Below are 21,063 nucleotides of genomic sequence, written 5' to 3'. Positions count from 1 at the left end.
ATTGCATGTGGCAATTATATTTTAAATCTCTTTTAATATAAAATGATTCCCCCTTTGATTTTTTTATGACATTGGCTGTTTTGAAGAGTCTAGTTCAGTTGTTTTGAAACTACTCAGTTTTCTTGTCCAATAAATAGCTTTTAATATCCAAGCCTTTGTCACAAGTTACAAGGACTTTGTTTCACTAAAGGGTGTTTAAAATTAATTCACTTTCATATTTTTCTTTTAAAGATGAGTGCCTTTGAATCTGAATAAATGGCCAAATTAATATTGTGAATTAAATTTAGTAAAATCTTCACATAACTCTTTTAGTATTTTTCTTCTGAGCAAATTTTAACTTATAGTAAGTATGCTTTAGATTTTTCAATGCATAGTTTGGGGTATAGCTGGGTGCAGTGGTACATGCCTATCATACCAGGGACTTAGAGGATTGCAAGTTTGAGTCCAGCCTCACCAATTGAGCAAGACCCTGTCTCAAAACAAAAAAAGAAAGAAAGAAAAGAAAAACAATCAGGGGCTGGGGTTATGGCTGAGTGGTAGAGCGCTTGCCTACATATGTGAGGCACTGGGTTTGATCCTCAGCACCACATAAAAATAAATGAATAAAATAAAGGTATTGTGCCCATCTATAACAAAAAAAAATGTTTTTTAAAAAATGAAGAAAAGCAAAACAACCAAAAAAATGACTGGGGATATAGCTCAATGGTAAAGTACCCATGGGTTCAATCCCCAGCACACACACCCTAAAAAAAAAAAAAAAGTAATAATTTAGGGTATAGATGAAAATTCATTTAGGTGGCCTGCATTCCTGATTACTAATGGATGGTGACATAGCCCAAGATATTGATCAAGGCTACAGATAATTCTAGTCTCTTTAGTTCTTACTCTGCAGATTTTGCCTTGTCTTTATGGGAGCAAATCATGGTGAATGGTCTTTCTGATCAACTCTAGTCAATCCCCTTATTTCATGAATGTTTATAAACCAAAAACCATTCAAAGCTTGTTTAGACCTGGTCAGCAGTAATGAATTATCTAATTTGAGAATGAAATACTTAAGAGGATTTACTAGAGATACTTTGACTTCTCACTTGAAATCAAAATCTCTTTAGAAGTGCAGCAGAAAAGTTACTCTTAGGTTGGTATCTGTGTGTCCAGGTTTATTGGTCAGGTGGACTGAACTTTACTTTAGTGAGGAAAAAAATTTAAAATGTCTGTCTTGAACACTAATAGATTATATGGACCATCATCTTTGCAAGCCTTTTTCAGGATGTATTATTGATAAATATGTTCAAGAAGACCCACTTCTATACTTACCTGGCAGGGGAGATACCATGATCACGAAGGTGGTTTTCCCAGGGCGAGGCTTATCCATTGCACTCCGGATGTGCTGACCCCAATTTAAAAAAAAAGAAGAAGACTCACTTTTGCTAAATGGTAGATCCTAAGAGCCAGTCTTTCTTGTTCAATATTAATCAGAGCATTTCAAGAATAGAAAGTTTCTTGCCTGAGTTAACTCAGCAGCATCTTTAGCAGCAAATTATATTGACCATTCTATATATAAAATATATGGTATTTATACCATGTTTATCATATGTATAGTATATAACTAGAATTGTCACTACCTACTTCATTTGTTTCTTGTAATTACATAGGGAAAATGATTTAGTTCTTCAGATGTGCATTTTGAAATTGATCTTCATACTTGACCAGCTTTGAAGAATTTGGCCTATGGTAGACTTTTATCCATTGCTTTCAATTTTATAAATGGGAGATTTCACAAAATTACTTAACTGTAATAACTGTCATGTATATAACTTTACTACTAGGTTTATATGGCATTTGAATGGAAGCATCTAGTTTTTGTTGTATGGTAGAAACTGATTTGACACTGTATTTTTTATTTGATTCTTGGAACCTTTAGAAATGTTTTGGGAAAAAGTTAAGTTTTAGCCATTATTGTATTTGAACTTTCAAGAAGTTGTTTTGAGATATTTTAACTCAGTAGTTTACATTGTTTTAACATGTTTTGCATGAGGTTCTTATTATACCTTGCTTTCTTTAGTATTTAGCTATTTAAAGCTTTATCAGCAGTAATTTTTTTGCCTCTGTATAAGGAGTGTTTTCTTTAGATGCCTAGGAGATGTTTAGGGATTTTATTGATGATATCAATGCTTTCAGCAGAGTTGGTGATCTAATAGATTGCCTCTCAAAAGCAGACATAAATACTGATTTTTGATCAAGAATGTAATATGAATTGTTTTTCATGAACAGGAAGAATTAGCAGCATTGCCAGATTTTTTTCTTTTCATCCTCTGTTGAAAGGGAAGCTCCCAGATAGAATATGTAATACACAAGCTGCTATTAAAAGATGTTTGTAGGTTTTGTGTTTTAAGTACAAAGAGAATGTTTAAATTACTTAGATAACCTTTAGCTTTTGAAAAGATTTGACTTGATACTGTCATAAAATAACAGACAAACCTGCTGCACTTCTAGCAGTGCCCTTAAATTAATTCTGGGTTATGCTTGTTTCTCAATTCCTCTTTCAACCTGATCAGAATGCACCACCAATCCGTCTCAGACACAGACGATCACGCTCTGCAGGGGACAGATGGGTAGATCATAAGCCCGCCTCTAACGTGCAAACTGAAACAGTCATGCAGCCACATGTCCCTCATGCCATCACAGTATCTGTTGCAAATGAAAAGGCACTAGCTAAGTGTGAGAAGTACATGCTGACTCACCAGGAACTAGCCTCCGATGGGGAGATTGAAACTAAACTAATTAAGGTAAAAATGAATTTACACAGGAGAAAAAAATATTTTAAAAAATCATCTTAACAAGAACTATTTGCTCTTTTACTCCCTTGATGTCACAGTCTGTGTCAATTGAAACATTAGTGGGCATCTGATGTAACTTTTTTATTAGCAGAAAATTAACTGCTTAGGTTACAAATCTGCTAAACTGGGACTAAATCTGATTAAACAGGCATAGATTCTTGGGTTTCTTAGAATTCCAGATCCATAATATACTTTATATTTAGCTTTAACTTATACAAAAAAGTAAACCTAAATGACAAACTCTTACCTTTGCTGTCAGTTCAAGATTAAAAAAAAAAACCTACAATAAAATTTGACTTGTGAAAATTACTCAATATCGAGCTACTTAAAGCCCTTTCCCAGAAAGAGACTTGCCCACTTGTAAGAGAATTTTTCTTTGATCATGGAGTCAGTGAATAATTAGGGAAGGAAAAGACAAGACTGTGAGGGAAAAGCTTTTCATCTCAAATTCAGTTTAGAGGGTAGTTACAAATAAGATTGTACTTTGTGTGAATAGAGGGCACACCAGAGGAGAAAATTCAGTGTCTAAGAACATGTAAAAATTCCTGACAGATTTCTTGATCTTTGGTAAAGTTTAGGTTTTAAAATATAAGTAAAAAATAACTTTTTCCCCCACAACTATGAATGTTATTGATCATATTGTACTTCTTAAAATGAGAGATATATTCAAATTTCTAATGTTTTGATTAGTATAGATTCAGCATTCCATCTGTTTGTGGGTGGGAGTTTCCATTATACATGTGTGTTTATGGTTTGGATGTATCAAAGTATAATAGTGACCTTTTCTCTTGGCTTTAGGGAGATGTTTATAAAACAAGGGGTGGTGGACAATCTGTTCAGTTTACTGAGATTGAGACCTTGAAACAAGAATCACCAAGTGGGTGAGTGATCACCAATGACGTCTCTTTAAAGGGCTGTTGTTTGCTTAGCTGCTCATTCTTGATGGACAGAATATCCTGTGAAGTTTATCATTAATTCTCAAAAGGGGTATAGATGGTTTTCCCTATTTCTAATATTTTTCTTGTTCTTAGATGCAAAAATAATTGTTGCATCATGTTTCCCCTTTTTTAGTAGTCGAAAACGAAGATCGTCCACAGTAACACCTGCCCAACCAGATGGTACAGAGTCTGAATGGACCGATGTAGAAACAAGGGTAGGGGTAAAAATTAAATATTTGCTTGCTAAAAATTAGGCATGTCATGTTTTAAACTCTGCAACTATGGCTCTATGCTCTGAGAAGATGCTGAGGCACCATATCCTGTTGCCAGTATAGCCTAGAGGCCTGTTCCTAACACATTTGCAGGGCATTTGCATTTCTTTAGTTCTGGTCTTACTAGAGCTTTCAGTTCAGAACCCCAGTTTTCAGTATAGGGGGATAAGAATTAAAGATCAGGCCAAGGCAGGCGTGATGTTGCACACCTATAATCTCTGCTACTTGGGAAGCTGAAGCAAGATCACCACAAATCCAAGGCCAGTCTTGGCAGCTTAGTGAGACCCTGTCTTAAAAGGTTTGGGATTATAGCTCAGTGGTAGAGCACCCTGGGTTCAATTCCCAGTACCAGCAAAAAAATAAAAAAGAAAAAGAAAGAAAGAAAGGAAAGAATCAAGCCAAAGGAGCCAAGCATGGTGGTGCATGCTTATAATCCAAGCTACCCAGAAGGCTGAGACAGGAGGATTGCAGCCTGGGCAACATAGCAAGACTCCACCTCAAAACAAAACAACAAAAAACATTGAGCCGAATAGTATCACTTGGGAATAACGGCAGATGGATGGGAGTTTCCTTAGAAGCAGCTTGTCAGGTGTTCCTTCTTTACTGTTATCCCTCAGGAGAGGGAAGGAAGGTGGGGGTCAGGAGGCCATGCTCTCACTCTGGCCACTGACTTCTCAAGAACTCCTCTTATCTAAAATGAGAGGAAGTTACCTGGAGAACCTTCGAAGACTTTCCAGCTCCCAGTATTTGTGGCCTATGCCAGAAGTAATCTCAAGTGTGTGTCTGTGTCTCTGTCTAATCCAAATGTCTTTGCTGAACTAGAGAGCAATGTTGGCTTTCACCTTGGAGAGCCCATCTAAACAGGTATGTTTATAGACTGTTAAGAGGAGCTAACCTTTTCCTCTTTTGTCACTTTCCTTTCAGTGTTCCGTGGCTGTGGAGATGAGAGCAGGATCTCAGCTGGGACCTGGATATCAGCATCACGCGCAGCCTAAGTGAGCACTGTGGCTGGCCCTGCTCTGTGTCCTCCTCTGCTAGAATTTCCACCTCAGCACCCTCCTAACAGTCCCCTTGGTTTCAAGAGCAGATGTGGATTTGAGTTTCTCTTGGGATTGTGTGGGTCTTCTTGGCAGCCTGCAGTAGGCATCCGCATGCTGAGCACCTGAGAGGGCTATTGACACCATTAGAGCGGCAAGGGCAGGAGGTGATAGGAGACCAGTGACTCTTGTTCGTATTCTACCACTGCTCCTAAAGCTTTCTGAGGCTGAACTGAGCACCTGGGAGGAGGAAGGACTGAAGACTTTAGTTGGGGATAATGGCTTTGTGTGGTTTTCTTTCCTGGCTGGCTTCTTGCTCTTCATATAGGAGTGAGTGTTCACGTATAAATAAATTAAATGAAAGGCCCAAATTCATGGTAGAAAACAATCACTCTTTCCTCTTCTATCAAATATTTCCTAGGGAATCTGACCTATTCTTTTCTCCTATTTTACTAAAACCCCTTCTTTACAAATATCTATCTTTATAACATTTATAACCCTTGGGTTCCTAAGGCAATTTGAAAAATTGTTTCAACAGGGTAAGGATGGGAAATCCTGTTTTCTATAATAACTGCTTTCTCAGAAGGACTTGAATTTTTTTTTTAAGATTTGTCATAAATGTGTAACTAATTGCAAAATTCAACACTAAATGCTGGTTTTTATGTTTTAGGCGCAAGAAGCCATGAACTGACGATCCCAGTAGTAAAAGAACATTGTCATTTGTGTTGGTAATTTCAAAGCCATGCCAGAAGCAGTCTTGAGACATCTTGTAGAATTCCAGCTTTGTGGAACGTCACAGACCTCAGCTATATCATACACTGGCCTAGAACAAAGTTTCCCCTTTGGATCCAAAGACCTCTGATTCAGCAAACTTTGTATATTAAATACCTTGCCATATTTAATATTAATAGAAGACTCCCCCTCCATTTTCTCATGGCTGTATGAACTTTTTTTATAATACTATTTTTTTTTTTGTACATTTCTTGTATACTTATGAACTCTAATTCAAGCAAGTGTTTGTCTTGGGTAATTAAGGAAGAATATATCTAGACCATACTTTATTTTTTATTCTGATCTTTTTCAGCTGTGGTCTGAGTATTTCTTAAAGGTTTTATAAGCAAAACAAATGCTGCTATTTATTAGCTGCAAGAATGCACTTTAGACATACTGGACAATTCAGACTTTCAGAATAAAGATGTCAGTGACTGGCTATCAATAAAACCATTTTAAAAAGTTGTCTACAATTTTGTATGTATATATATTCACTTTCTGACAGATAAGTCAAAAGAACTGAAATAAAAGGCACTGAGAAATACAAGGTTGTATGGTGGTTATTCATTCAACACATTCCTAACACCTAGCACAGTGACTTGTATTTACCTGACACTCATCATTTATGAGATGAGTGGAAATAAAGTACTGGAAAGCAGAAAATAATTTGAAATTAAGTGGTCAATACCATTTGTGATAACTAATATGTTCATATTAAGTATGTTCTAGACATTTAAGCAAGAAACATGGTTTGAGAACTACTTAGGCAATCAATATTTTGCTTACATAGAACTCTTACATAGTTTTGAGGATTAGCTATGATTAGTTGGGTGATTGTTGTCTGATACCCTGAAAAAGTGTTTTAATTTATAGATGAAGTTATTTGCTCAGTAGCCTGACTCCATTTCGGTAAGCCCAAGTCTGATATTAAAGCTCTCAACATAACTATGCTAATTGTCTTGATACAGTAGCACAAATAAAAATTTCTTAGCTTTAGATGGTTAATTTTAGTTGAAAATTTAGTGTTTTCCATTTCCAAACATTTAAATAATTATTTGTACAACCCAAGAGCAGTTAAGGGAATAGGTCCACAGCAGCACAATGCTCCAAGAAAAGTCACATAGGGATTGAGGTAGGCATAATTGGACTCCTTGTTCAACTTGCTTTATCACTGATTTTACATTGACACATCTTAAATTCACTGTTTAATGTTATTCCACACTTTATTCCTTCTGGGAATGTTTCCAATTTTCCTTATATATGTTGTGCTGCAGTGAATAGCCTTGCACACAATGTGTACCCTTGTGCATATTATTCAGAGTGTTTCTAATATAGAAACCACAACTGGAACAGCTGGGTTTAGGCCATGCATATATTCAGCCTTAACCAAAATTTGAAAATTTGCTCCTTAAAGTGATTTGGCAATTTGAATGTCCATTAACACAACATAAATTCCCTTATACTTGTACATTAGATGTCATCAGTAATTTCTGCAGATTTGATATTTGTGAAAAGAAAAGACCGTAGAAGATGGACATTTTCCTATGTTCTTGGATAAGCAGCATTAATATTGACAAAATGGCTAACTTCCAAAATTTAATGTGTATCTCCTGATTGGCTTGACCTTGTCTGTGTCAAAGTGACTGGCTTGGTTTTGGTGAATTGTTTCCTGGTGTCTGCATTGTAACTAGTTAAGTTCTTTTTTCTTATGGTGTAGAGTACTTTATTTTTTTAACATTTTAAGCTTGACATCTCCCAATCTATAACTTTTTTTTTTTTTTTCATTTTGGTTGTGGCTAATTTTTTTGTGGTGCTGGGAATCTAACCCAGGGCCTTGCATGTGCCAGCCAAGTGCTCTACCACTGAGCTACATAATTGTTAACAATTTTTTGAAAAGCCTTAGATTTGTAAAGCTATACTTCTGATATTACCAAGTCATATCTGAGAGCGTATTTGTTGGTTCTCTGCTCTATTCTTTTAAAAATGTATCCAGTATGTATGTACATGTGTGCCTTCTATGTGCCAGGCATCTGGGCACAAGGAATGCAGGGGAAAGTTGAAATTTGTGCCCCGAATGGACTTAATTTAAGTAAACCTTCCTTTATTACTTAAAAAAAGTCTCTTGGATATTATTGGGTTTTGACCCTTCCATTAAAATTTAAGGCTGGAAAATAGCAGGATATAAAATTAATACCCATAAATCAATTGCATTCCTATACCCCATGATGAATCAACTGAAAGAGAGAGCAAAACTATTCCATTCACAACAGCCTAAAAAAATAATGAAATACTTGGGAATCAATCTAATGAAAGAGGTGAAAGACCTCTACAATTAAAACTAGAGAAGAAAGAAATTGAAGGGCTGGGTTTGTGGCTCAGTGGTAGAGCACTTGCCTACCATGTGTGAGGTACTGGGTTTGATCCTCAGCACCACATAAAAATAAAGGAAATGAAGGTATTGTGTTCATCTATGACTAAAAAAATAAATAAATTGAAGACCTTAGAAGATAGAAATATCTCCCATGTTCTTGGATAGGCAGCATCAATATTGACAAAATGGCCATACTACCAAAAGTGCTACACAGAATTTAAGCAATTCCCATCAAAATTCCAATGACATTCTTCATAGAAATAGAAAATCAGTCATGAAATCCCTCTGAAAAAATAAGAGGCCCAGAATAGCCAAAGCAATCCTTAGTGAGAAAAGTGAAGCAGGAGGCATCACAATATCAGACCTTAAGTTATACTTCAGAGATATAGTAACAAAAAAGGCATGGCATTGGCACTAAAACAGACATGAAGACCAATGGAACAGAACAGAAGACATACAGACAAACCCACTTAACTACAATTATCTCATACTAGACAAAGATGCCATAAACATATTGGAGGAAAGATAGCCTCTTCAACAAATGGTGCTGGGAAAACTGGAAATCCATATGTAGCAGAATGAGATTGAACCCCTCTCTCTCCCTGCACAAAACTCAAAGTAGATCAAGGACCTAGGTATTAGACCAGAGATCCTGCACCTACTAGAAGAAAATATAGGCCCAACTGCCCATTGTGTTGGCTTAGGAACTGACTTCATTAACAAGACTCCTAAAGCATAAGAAGTAAAATCAAGAATCAATAAACCAGATGGAATCAAACTAAAAAGCTTCTTCACAGCAAAGGAAACAGGAATTCAGAGAGGAATCTTTGCCACCTGCATCTCAGAGCATTAATCTCCAGGATATACAAAAAAAAAAAAAAAAACAACAACAACAACAACAAAAAAAAAAAAACTCAAAAGAACACCAAAAACAACAACAAATAACCCAATAAATAAATGGGCAAAGAAATTGAACAGGCATTTCACAGAAGAAGAAATATGAGTGGTCAACAAATACATGAAAAAAAAAATGTTCAACATCTCTAGCAATTAGAGATATGCAAATTAAACTGAGATTCCATCTCACAATTACCAAGAATACAAGTAATAATAATAATAAAAAAGGAAGACAAGTTACAATAATTGTTGGAGAGGATGTGCAGGAAAAGGTACACTCATACATTGCTGATGGGACTGAAAATTCTGGAAAGCAGTATGAAGATTCCTCAAAAAATTTGGAATGGAACCACCATTTGACCCAGTTTTATCCCACTCCTCAGTATATACCCAAAACACTTAAAATCAGCGTAGTACAGTGATGCAATCGCATCAATGTCACATCATTCACAATAGCTAAGTTATGGAGCCAATCTAGGGGTCCTTCAACAGATGAATGCATAAAGAAAATGTAATATATATATATATATATATATATATATATATATTCATTCCCCAGCCATAAAGAAAAATGAAATTTGGCATTTGCTGGTAAATAGACAGAACTGGAGACCATTATGCTAAGTGAAATAAGCCAATCCCCAAACACAAGGGCTGAATGTTCTCTCTGATATGCAGATGCTAACAGACAACAAGGAGTGGAGGACAGAAGAACAGAAGTTCATTGTATTAGACAAAGGGGAATGAAGGGAAGGCAGGGAGAATGGGAATAAGAAATAAATTAGAATGAATTAGACATAACTTTCTGACCATCATACAAATACACAACCAGTGAAACTCTACATTATGTACAACCAGAAGAATGGGATCCTAATTAGAATAAGTTATGTATAATATGTCAAAATACACTCTACTGTCATGTATATCTAAAAGGAACAAATTAAACAAATAAAATTAAAAAGATTTAAGGCTGGGCATGGTAGAGCACACCTATAATTCCAGTGCTCAGGAGGCTCAGGCAGGAGGATTGCAAATTCAAGGCCAGCATCAGCAACTTGGCAAGACCCTGTCTTAAAATACAACAACAACAACAAAAAAAAAAAAAAAGGATTTTTCTTTCTTATATGCAATACTGGGGATTAAACCCAGGGCCTCACTCATGCTAGGTAAGCTCTCTATACCACTGAGCTATATCCCCAGTCTTTGAGAGGAGGTTTTCTAAATTACCCATGGTAGCCTTCAACTTGGCTGTCCTCCTGCCTCAGCCTTCCCAGTTGCTGGGATTACAGTGTGTGCTGCCATGTCTGACCATCCTGTTAAATTCTATTGAAACCCCTAATAAAATTTTGATTGCAATTTAATTTTGATTTAATTGGCAAGAATTATTCACTTTAGGGTCTTATATGTGAACATTGCATATTGCTCTAAGTTGCCTTTGATATTGCAGAAAGTTTTATGAGTTTAAAAATACTGGTCACAGCTGTGGGGTACAGCTCTGTGGTAAAATGCTTACTTAGCATGCAAAAAAGAAAAAAAGTCACTCACATCTTGTTAAGACTTATTTCTAGAATTCACTTTGTTTTTATTGTTATTATGTAAGGTTTTTTTTTTTTTTTTTCCATGCTGGGGATGAAACTCAGGGCCTTCCACATGTTGGGCAAGCACTCTACCAGTAAGCTCCACTCTAAGCAGAGGCATATTTTTTAATATTGCATCTTACAATTGACTGAGTACAGGAATTATGGGTTTGGTATATCAATCTTGAATCTAGCAACTTTGTTCATTTACTTAAAAGTTTGAACTGTATGTCCATGGGCTCTTGGAATTTCAGGGTAAACATATTATCAATGAATAATGACAGTCCATACCTTTCAAAATTTCATACTTTTTTCTTGTCTTACAGAGATGTCTAAACTTTAAACAGAAACTGAAATAGAAACAAGGCATGTTTGTTCCTGATTTTGAAAAGAACATTTGAGTATTTTTCTTTTTCTTTTTTTTGGTGGTACAGGGGATTGAACCCAAGGCCTTGTGCATGCCAGGCAATCACTCTACTGAGCTATATCCACAGCCCAAGAATATTTCACTATTAAGTATGGTGTTCGCTTAAGGATTTTGGAAGATACCCTTTATCAGGATATGGAAGTTAACTTGTATTCCAGTTTTCTAAGTGTCTATGTGAATAGTTATTTATCAAGTGGTTTCTTAAATCTGTAAGAATTCTCTCTATATATAGATTTTCCTCTGTGATTTAAGTTATTTTTAGGTTTTCTTACGATGAACTACTCTGTTTAGTCGTGATATCCTACATTTTTATATTCAGTTCTGGATTCGGTCTAATATTTTTTTTTTGGATCCTTTCTTCCTATATTTATCTAGTTTATCAGAAAGATGGGTTAAGTCCCTGGACCTCCCGAAAGTCAGATAGCTCTTGCCCTGTAGATCACTACTGGCTGGAGTAGGCTGGAGACATAATTGACTGTCCAAATAGCGTCATAGAAATATTGTAGAGCTCCGCCAAGCCAAGGAGCCTAGGCTCTATAGTACCAGGGCGGGTTTCCCTAAGTGAACTTTTCCTAACGTCCGCGAGCTCTACGCTCCCCACAAATCAAGGAAGCCTGCCCAAACAGGAACTGGGAAACAGACCACGCAGACTCCTCCAAGCGTCCCTGTCCCCGCCTCTTCCGCCCATCGCGGGTGCGGATTGGTTGGCGCGGCTGTATAAGAGACTTCGCGCAAGCGCGCTACCTTCTTTCCTCAGGTGCCGCCAAGGTGCTCGGTCCTTCCGAGAAGCTAAGGCCGCGTTGGGGTGAGGCCCTCACTTCATCCGGCGACTAGCACCGCGCCCGACAGTCAGCACCATGGCCTCTGTTTCCGAGCTGGCCTGCATCTACTCTGCCCTCATCCTGCACGATGACGAGGTGACCGTCACGGTGAGTACAGCCCCGTATTTCGCCCTCCTGGCGGTCAGGCCTAGCTCTTCCGGTCGGGTCGCGGCCACCCTCGCCGTCCCCCGGTATTAGGCAGAACGACCGGTTCCCAGTTCTCCACGTGGACAGGCCTGGTGCTTAAGGCCTGCCCAGGCCGCCGACATCTTGCTACAGCATGGCCGGCGCAGTGCCGGCCGATCTGTGGTCTCGGCCACGTGCAGGCCCGGAGTGTGCCTGCGTTTGGGCGCATCGGCTTTCAGTCCATAGAATCCCTTTTCTGCGGCGCTTGGGCATTCTGCGCCGCACTTGTCTTCCAACGCGCACACAAAAATTTTTGCTTTAGATGTGATCCGTTTGCCTTGAAACCCTTCGGTCGTAATAGGCCTGTGAGGCGGGTCAGGACCGCTCCCTGGTCTCCTGACACAAAATGTCTGTGACTCGGGCAAGGCCCAGCTTGCGAACTGTGGCCATGGGCTCGCCGGCCGCGTGGCTAGGCGCCGAGTGCGCTTTTCTTTGGCTGGTAGTAACCGTAATGTAAGGAAAAAACTTTTAAGAAGAAGCATTCACGAAATACAGACAGAACATTCGAACTAGTTGTGAAGATGAGTTTTTAAGTGACTTCAGTTTAACTGGGCAGTATTTTCGAGACATTTACCTACACTTTGCTGTCTGATGGATTGGCATTTTGTTTGTTTCAGGAGGATAAAATCAATGCCCTCATTAAAGCAGCTGGTGTAAATGTTGAACCTTTTTGGCCTGGTTTGTTTGCAAAGGTAAGGTGCTGATGACAAATGTTTGGGACGGCCTACTAATTTGTTAGGTCAGGTATACATGTCAGTGTACCGCCTTTAAGTGTCTTGACATGTTTCTGTCTTTAGGAGCTAATGAGCACGCCTTTTGTGTTTTTAACTGTTTTCTCATTCCTTTTGTTCTGAAATAGTAAAAAAATTCTTAACCAGTTAATCCTCTCAATGAGATAAATAATATTCATGTTATTCCATGGAAATTCTTACAGTATAGTGGTAAGGTTTTTTTTATTTTGGTAGTTTAGTTGCTTTTAATTGACTACACATATTGTGTTGGGATAGAAATGACTAAGGTTCTTGCCCAAGGAACTTAACTGGCTGACTTACATGTACACGTTACTTAATATCTGGCAAGTGAAACTAATAATAGCATCTTTTAGGGCTGTGTCCTCCACAGAGTTTGGAAAGATTGGAAATGTTATAGCTATGCCAGTAAATAAAAATCCTAAATTACCTTAGCAGCCTGCACTGTTAAGGGGAGTCACTTGACTGGAAAGAATCTTCATTTGAGTGTTTCATGAACCTTTAATTTTCTCCCAACAAATTATTTTGGGTCAGTTATCTCATTCATAAAGGAAGATGTTCAGTTAGCTGTATCTTTCTACCTATACAGCAGTGTAAATATTGTATGAGATTTAAAGTTGAACAGTATTGTCATTTATATAGTAGTATGCATTGTTCTGAGAAAAGTCAGTCTTGTGTTGAAAAGTTAGATGTTACTGGCAGACAATAAAAGGAAATCTCCAGTATAGCAGGAAGAAAAGTATATTGGGGATTGGTCACTGTTATATTGAAATGGGGAGTACTTTTATTTTTATTTTTTGGCTGTATGAGTGCTATACAAAAAAGAGGACTAAGCCTTTACCCATGTGTTGCAGGCCCTGGCCAATGTCAACATTGGGAGCCTCATTTGCAACGTAGGGGCTGGTGGGCCTGCTCCAGCAGCTGGTGCAGCACCGGCAGGAGGTCCTGCACCCTCCACAGCAGCTGCCCCAGCTGAGGAGAAGAAAGTGGAAGCAAAGAAAGAAGAATCCGAGGAGTCTGATGATGACATGGGTTTTGGTCTTTTTGACTAAATTCTTTTAACATGTTAAATAATAAAAAAAAAACCCTAAACTTTGCTGATAGTTTTGAAATTTCTACAAATTTAATCTTATGTAATGCTATGTTCGCTTTTGCCCTTTGCTTTTCAGTCACAACATGAGCTAGGTTTTTTTCCTCTGTCACCATTACCAACTGGGAGATCTTATACAAGCCTGACACTAGGAAGGCACCTAATATTGAACACTGGGGGTGAGAAAAGGATCAGAGTAGATGCCTTGTCCAGATTTTTTATGTAATTTCATGATTACAGGATTTGTCCTTAGTAAATACCAAGTGGGTAGATAAGTCCTCAGTTACTCAAAGCAGGCAAAACCAGAATTCAGACCTCTTTGAAAAGCTGACAAATATAGCCCCCACCCATTAAACAGTAATATAAATAGAAATTCCTTTTTTTGGAACCAGGGATTGAACTTGGTCACTTGGCCACTGAGTTACATCCCATCCCTATTTTATGTTTTATTTATTTAGACACAGGATCTTGCTAAATGCTGAGGCTGTCTTAACTCGCAGTCCTCCTGCCTCAGCCTCCCGAGCTGCTGGGATTTCAGGTATACACTTCCATGCTCAGCTAGAAAATTATTTATTTAAAAAATTTTTTTTGTAGTTGTAGGTGGAGAGCATACCTTTATTTCATTTATTTATATGTGGTGCTGGGGATTGAACCCAGTGCCTCACGCATGCTAGGCAAGTGCTCTGCCATCGAGCTAGAACTCCAGCCCCTGGAAATTCATTTTTCAAGGTGCTAGGGCACTCCAGTAACAGATTTATAAACATGAGTATTGTTCAAAGTGCCAGGCATATAAAAATGAATAATCCTAGACCACATCGTGTCAATTTAATAAAGGAGGACATGAGGTCACTAGTAACAAGCAGGATGCCCAGTGCTAATGAATGGCCCTTGTGTATAGTGCTACAACCATTTGAGAAAATAATTATTTCCCAAATGAGGTTATTACCCAAAAGAAACTACATAGACTATCAGAAATGTTAGCAGAGATTTTTTTTTTTTTTAAGAAGGGTTACTAGTGATAGGCCACCAATGATTAGGCTATGGTTTGGTTAGATTTTTATTTTTTTCATAGAATCAACGTATTTTTTTTTTAAAGAGAGAGAGGTAGAGAGAGAATTTTAATATATTTTTTTAATTTTTTAGTTATCGGCGGGCACAACATGTTTGTATGTGGTGCTGAGGACTGAACCCGGGCCGCGTGCATGCCAGGCGAGCGCGCTACCGCTTGAGCCCCAGCCCCAGCAATGTATTTTTATTATACATCTTAGATTTATACATTTCATATATGCTTTTAAAGCTTTAATTAACAGTTCAATACCATATATATAGAGAGAGCAGTGGTTCTCAGGCACAGAATTTAAGAGGCTGGAGTAAGTCTCTTCCCGGCATATAGTAGACATTATGAATCATGATAGTGGAAAGCTTCCTTCTGACCTAGCTGCCTTCTTCATTGAATTTTATTAGAGCAAACAGCTTTTAAGACATGTGATATTGCTAAATGGAAATCAGATTGAAAATATGTTTATATCCTGTGTTTTCTTAGTCTTTAAGACTAAGAAAGTCTTAAGACTTAGTCTTTAAGACTAAATGATTACTTTTCTCCTAATAGTGCTCTAAGATCATCCAGTGAAAATAATATTGTCCATAAACTATTTGGAACCACTGCCTATGGTTATTCAATGTCTTCAGGCCTCACAGGATGAGGTGATGGTATGATGGATTTCTTTCTTTTTTTTTTAATTAATGTTTTTTTTTCCGACCTATGCAGGGCATGTGTTCACTGCAGTCACCAAATGTGCCCCTTACTGAAGTTTGGCTCTGCATATTTATTTTTTTTATGTGGTGCTGTGCTAGGCAAGTGCTCTACCACTGAGCCACAATCCCAGCCCTGGTATGATGGATTTCTTTGTGTGCTTGGAAAGTGCCTTCCTCATATCATAAGCATCCTCATCGGGCTCCCCGTTGCTGGCTGAATAGTACTCTGACTGTCCTATATGACCATCCTATACACACTGTAGCCCAATTGCTTGTACATGTTGACTGCAATTTGGTTAGATACTCTTAGAATAAAAGATCAACAAAAAAATCCATCTTTTTCTGAAATCTCCTCTAATAACTCCATAAGTTTAGCAGCCAAACCAAGGCGTTGAAATTCAGGGGCAACAGAGCTGTGAAGTGCCCATGCCATTCTTCCCTGGCTACTGAGCCTTCTGCTTTACCCAAAATATAACCCATTAATTCACCAGGTGCTTCTGCAACAATGAAATACTATGGCCAGCGGGCGAGGTACTGTAAGTGGGTCCAAGTTAATGTTGAAGCGAAACAGGTTGTCGCACGTGAAGGCTCGGAGCGTGGTCATCTCACCACCACCGCCAGCTTAGAAAGCCAGCACCTCGCGTTGGTTATATTTTAAACCTGCAGTAATTTGTGTGACCACGTTATACTTTCCACAAAACAAAATAGCCATGCATATCTGATAAATGACATGGGATGATAAGCCATTTGGAACTTTGAAATGGGATAATGGGAGGGAGGAATATAAAGGTATACAACGTTATACTAAAAAGGCCAATGAAGACTGTGTTATAAAGACAACTATTCCCAGTATCCTGTTATCTTAAGATGGTAATATCTCACTTCAGATGGGGAAGTAGAAATTAAAAATTACTGAGTGAACAGATAAAAACCTAGCTCTGACTCTCAAACTTATTCTGGACAGCATGGCCCCAGGTTCCTCTATGAAGTGTCCTTTGTAATGCTGATACTACTCACAGAGCTGAAGAGGAGACAACATTAGGAATTCCTTGTACTCAGCAAATGTCAGGAAGGAGGAAGTGGTAAACTATGGATGTAACTACCAAACAGTATAATCAAAATGTACTCTAGCAAGACTCAAAAAGTGTGTGTGGCTTCACTGGGTGGTTTGGCTTTTAAAGACCTTTTATAGTGAACAATCTGAAGTCAAATTAGGAGAGCCACATAAAAAATAACCCTTATTCACTTGATATAAAAGCAAGTTTAACCTATTTTAGTTTTGAGCCTCAAAATTACTCTGAAAAATGGTAATATCTACTTCATATTGAGAATGAACTAGAGGTAAGTCAACATGTCCATCAGTGCTTGTTGGCACTGATGTTATGTCCTTTGTGAATGTCATAGAAGAAACAGATGTATCCAGAGTCTTGAGGTCCTGTAGGCCCAAATCTTGTGGTTCTCAACCTTCCCCCATCCCATCCTATCCTTTCCAATCAAGCAAGTTTGGTTTCTCATTGTTTCATACTCCTGATTGTTCACCAAGCATACACCTTGCCCATCCCCCACCCCCACCATAGTACTGAGGATTGACCCCTGGGGATGCTTTACCACTGAGCTATATCCCCTTATTTTATAATGAGAGAAGATCTTTCTGAGTTGCCAAGGCTCATGCTAGGCATCCTGGTTACAGGTATATGCTACTGTACCAAACATTTTTCCTTTCTGTAGTGCTGGAATCAAATACAGGACCTTGTACATACAAGGCAAGAACTCCACCACTGAACTATATGTATCCTGAACCATTTTTAAGTAGATCCATCATTCTCAATTATGTTCACATTTCTCCTGTCCATACTAGAAAAATACCTAGGTCCACAGCTGGTCCCTCAACACTTTAATGATTCTATGTATCAGCAGGCATCCAGGCTCAGACAAAAGGCTCATGTTCTATAGGATTGTCCTCACTAATGAGCTACCTAGGAACCACGACAAAAATATATTTTCACTGAATGTGTTGTACAGTGGAGTGAGTAGCCATCCAAAGTGCCTATGAACTTTAATCTCTCTTTTTTTTCACCCCTGAAAATGGCTTAGAGAAACATTTTAAATTTCAAAACTACATTTTGGAAATGAGCATTCATTAAAAGAATTAAAATAATGCAGCAAAACAAATCTGTATTGCTACATATTCGAATAATATGTCATTCTTCCCCATAATTTTCGAGTGAATGCATATAGTAGAAAAGTTTTTAAATGTGGAGTGCTTCATGAATTTGCATGTCATCCTTGCAAAGAAAGGGGCCATGCTAATTTCTTAATTGTTCCAGTTTTGGTATATGTGCTGCCATAATGAGCATGCATAAAATTCGGATCCAGTTGATTGACTTGGTGTAACACTTTATAGTTTAGAAATAATTTTTATTATGTGTTCTCCCATTCTGAGCTTTACCATATTGGGGGAACTTTATTAGCTCTGTTTTATGTTAAAAAAAAAAAAAAACTTGCTCAGAGTGGTTGGGAACCTGCTGGGTTCACAGAGCTAGCTAGTGTAGAATAAAGTTGGGCCTGACACCTCATTGCCTTAATCCAGAATTTCTTCTACCCTGACAAGGTGTCCCCACTACACATGATTTTGTAAGATTCATTGACCAGCCTTGATTTTTCTATTACTTTACAAGTCATTTCTCTCATCTCCTTGTCTTTGCAACTAAGCCTGGATAATTCAGTTTTGAGATCATGAGCAGCTTTAAAGAGAACATTGATATTTTTAGTTCTTTTGAAACAGGGCAAGGAGATATCCCTCAAGGTCAGAACATGGACAGGATGCAGCATGTATGTTCAAGTCTTGGACTGTTCAACTCAGATCACTAGTCTTCTGGAATACTTAAATCAGAATGCAGGGCCAGGGGCCTTCACGTATTTTCATAGAACTGCTTCAGATAATTGTGGGCCTCCAAGCCCAGCCCTACTCAATTTCACCTGACACTTCTACACTTCAGGATTATAATATCCAATTAAAGTAAGAAATGTGTGTCTTTTCACCCTTCAGATCTTTGTACTTGCTATCCTCTCTCTGTGATACTGTCTACATACTCCAGTTAATACCACTACCTCAGGCCTGAGAAAGCCCACACCAGGACAGATTAAATTTCCTGCTTTAAGTTCCCTTTATTAGGACTTCTTAAAACAGAGTGTAATTACAGTTAGGTGATGGTTGAGTATCTTTCTCTTGCTACCACATGCTCTGGGGATCTGGCTGTCTGCTTTGCTCACCTGAATCTCCAATCCTTATCCCAGTGCCTGGCTCATTGTTGACCTTCAATATATATTTATTACAGAGTTAAGCTCTTATTTAACGTGAGAAGATAAGGACCCTGATAGGAGGAACTTGTTCAGCACCTATGGATTAACAGCTAGAACTGGAATTCAAATCTCCAGACTAGCAAATGATCTTTCCACTGTGTCAGACCTGACACCCGTCCCCCACAGCCTTATTCATTTAAATTCACAGTAAGCACCTAACAGGGTGCCAGGTCCAGGTATGGGTAATTAGGCCCTGATGTGGAAAGTCACTCCCAGATGAGGTTGGAAGGCTGTCTGGACTGACACATTCCTTTATCCCCAAACCGGCAAGTCAACTCAGCGACTATACTGGAACATCTTAGAAGCCTAGAGCCCTCTGGGCCTCAGGGAAGATTTCTCCTGGTGATGCCCGAGTCAGGCTGTTGGGGTCAACAAGGAATTTTATCAGGTTCAAAGGTGTGGTGGCATCAGGGAGCCAGCAAACTTCAGGAAATGGGGTCCCATGCTCATGCTCATGTGGTGACATGTTCACATTGACCCAGATGAGAGAAAAGATGGAGAAAGGCTTAGACACCCAGGGCTAGGCGACTGGATGAGGCTTTCTCACCTCTCTAAAGAGCCACAAGCTTGCCTACTCCCGGCCTAGGTACAAAGGACCTGTGCATGTGTTCATGTTTTTATAGCCCTGCCGCTGGAAGGAAAGGGGGGGGGGGTAGGAGGCGGGGCTAGAAGCCGAATGTGTCCAAAGGAAGCCAAAGTTTTAATTGAGCTGCGCCTGGGAACCACAAGGGGCTTCTCCCTATTGTTGGGCGTTTGCGTATGCTCGTTGCCAGTTCTGGGAGTATCAGTTTCCAAGTCTAGCTTTGTATGGTGGTGCAGTTTCTGATGCTGATCTTCCAATATTGAAAGAGGATTTAACAGTTGTATACCAGACCACGTTGAAAAAACTGGGGAAATGGACTGTTGGTTTAAGTATAAATTACTTTTTAAGGAGGATAATTTGGACGTGTGTGTGTGTGTGTGTGTGTGTACCGGGGATTGAACTCAGGGGAACTCTACCACTGAGCCACATCCCCAGCCCTATTTTGTATTTTATTTAGAGATAGGATCTCACTGAGCTGCTTAGCTCCTGCCATTGCTGAGGCTGGCTTTGAACTCATGATCCTCCTGCTTCAGTCTCCCCAGCTGCTGGGATTACAGGAGTGTGCCACTGCGCCTGACAATTTGGTCTTTTTCAACTTTAACTTCCACTCAGGATTTTAATTGTATGAATTCATCCTATAAGTATATGTACAATTTCACCGAAGCTTTATTGTAGCAGGAAAAAAAGTACCTGATAGGTTGAGTAAATGTTGATGCCTTCATGTATTTACATGAACACTACTGTGGAAAGATAACCAGGAGGGCCAGTGAGATGATAAAGGCAAGTTACTACCAGAATGCTTAATATGGTCCTATTTAGTAAGAAAACAAAACAAAAGGAAACAACAACAAGAAGAAAAGATTCAAATGCATAAGTTTGTAGTAGAAAGATTTCTGGGAGGATTCAGAAATAAGTAGCAGCGATTACCTCTGAAGATAGGGATTAAATAGGATGAGAGGAATATTTTTACCTTTCAATTTATCTTTTCCATATTGCTTAAATTTTCAAAAACAGTAACCCTGCATTGCTTATAAGTTAAGAATAATTTTAATATTTAAAAAAGTTGGACAGGATTTCATATGGAAGAGAGACAACTTCCAGGCCATTCTAGAAGGAAGACTGTGATTGATTTTGAGACAGTTTTAACTCAAGAAAAAACAAGAAAGAAATTTGCCTGATATTAGGCTGAGACTGGGATAGGGAAGACAATGCTTTGAGATGCAGTGTAGACTACATGCCTGTGTCAGTCTGTTTTTCTGTTGCTACGACAAAATAACTGATGCTGGATAGCATTGAAAAAAGAGGTTTCCTTAGCTCACTGTTTTGGAGCCTGGAAGTCCAAGATTGGGTACTCCATCTGTTCTGCTCTGGTGAGGACCTTCTGGCTAC

The 21,063-nt window shown here is 38.6% G+C and overlaps 2 protein-coding genes, 1 non-coding gene and 1 pseudogene across 9 annotated transcripts in view; 3 read left to right on the top strand and 1 right to left on the bottom strand.

Moving 5' to 3' along the window:
* Kif23 (kinesin family member 23) overlaps positions 1-6,402 on the top strand; it is a 28,087-nt gene extending 21,685 nt beyond the window's left edge. For 4 of the 7 annotated variants that reach the window (XM_046426691.2, XM_046426695.2, XM_058573312.1 and 1 more), the window contains 5 exons: positions 2,556-2,786; positions 3,636-3,718; positions 3,909-3,990; positions 4,972-5,042; positions 5,755-6,402. In XM_046426691.2, the coding sequence (XP_046282647.1) occupies positions 2,556-2,786; positions 3,636-3,718; positions 3,909-3,990; positions 4,972-5,042; positions 5,755-5,770 (483 nt within the window). In that variant the 3' untranslated portion in view covers positions 5,771-6,402. The remainder of the gene's footprint in view (positions 1-2,555; positions 2,787-3,635; positions 3,719-3,908; positions 3,991-4,971; positions 5,043-5,754) is intronic. The other 3 variants (XM_058573311.1, XM_046426692.2, XM_058573313.1) reach the window with 1 other exon arrangement.
* LOC124080670 (U1 spliceosomal RNA) lies at positions 1,307-1,445 on the top strand (annotated as a pseudogene).
* A 5,449-nt stretch (positions 6,403-11,851) lies between the features above and the next one.
* On the top strand, positions 11,852-13,979 carry Rplp1 (ribosomal protein lateral stalk subunit P1). The gene is made up of 3 exons (XM_046426597.2): positions 11,852-12,056; positions 12,752-12,826; positions 13,738-13,979. The coding sequence occupies exons 1-3, from the start codon at positions 11,985-11,987 to the stop codon at positions 13,933-13,935; spliced, it is 345 nt and encodes a 114-aa protein (XP_046282553.1). The 5' UTR covers positions 11,852-11,984; the 3' UTR covers positions 13,936-13,979.
* A 3,998-nt stretch (positions 13,980-17,977) lies between these two features.
* On the bottom strand, positions 17,978-18,085 carry LOC124080684 (U6 spliceosomal RNA). Its single transcript, XR_006847768.1, has one exon. It is a non-coding gene; the product is annotated as a U6 spliceosomal RNA (small nuclear RNA).
* Positions 18,086-21,063: the final 2,978 nt, after the last annotated feature.

The sequence above is a fragment of the Marmota monax genome, unplaced genomic scaffold (genome assembly GCF_021218885.2).
Source record: "Marmota monax isolate L192 unplaced genomic scaffold, Marmota_monax_Labrador192_F-V1.1 WCK01_AAM20220418_F8-fsc00078, whole genome shotgun sequence".
NCBI classification, from domain to species: Eukaryota; Metazoa; Chordata; class Mammalia; order Rodentia; family Sciuridae; genus Marmota; species Marmota monax.
Note: the sequence above shows the minus strand (reverse complement) of the source record. Positions and strands in the feature narration are given on the sequence as shown.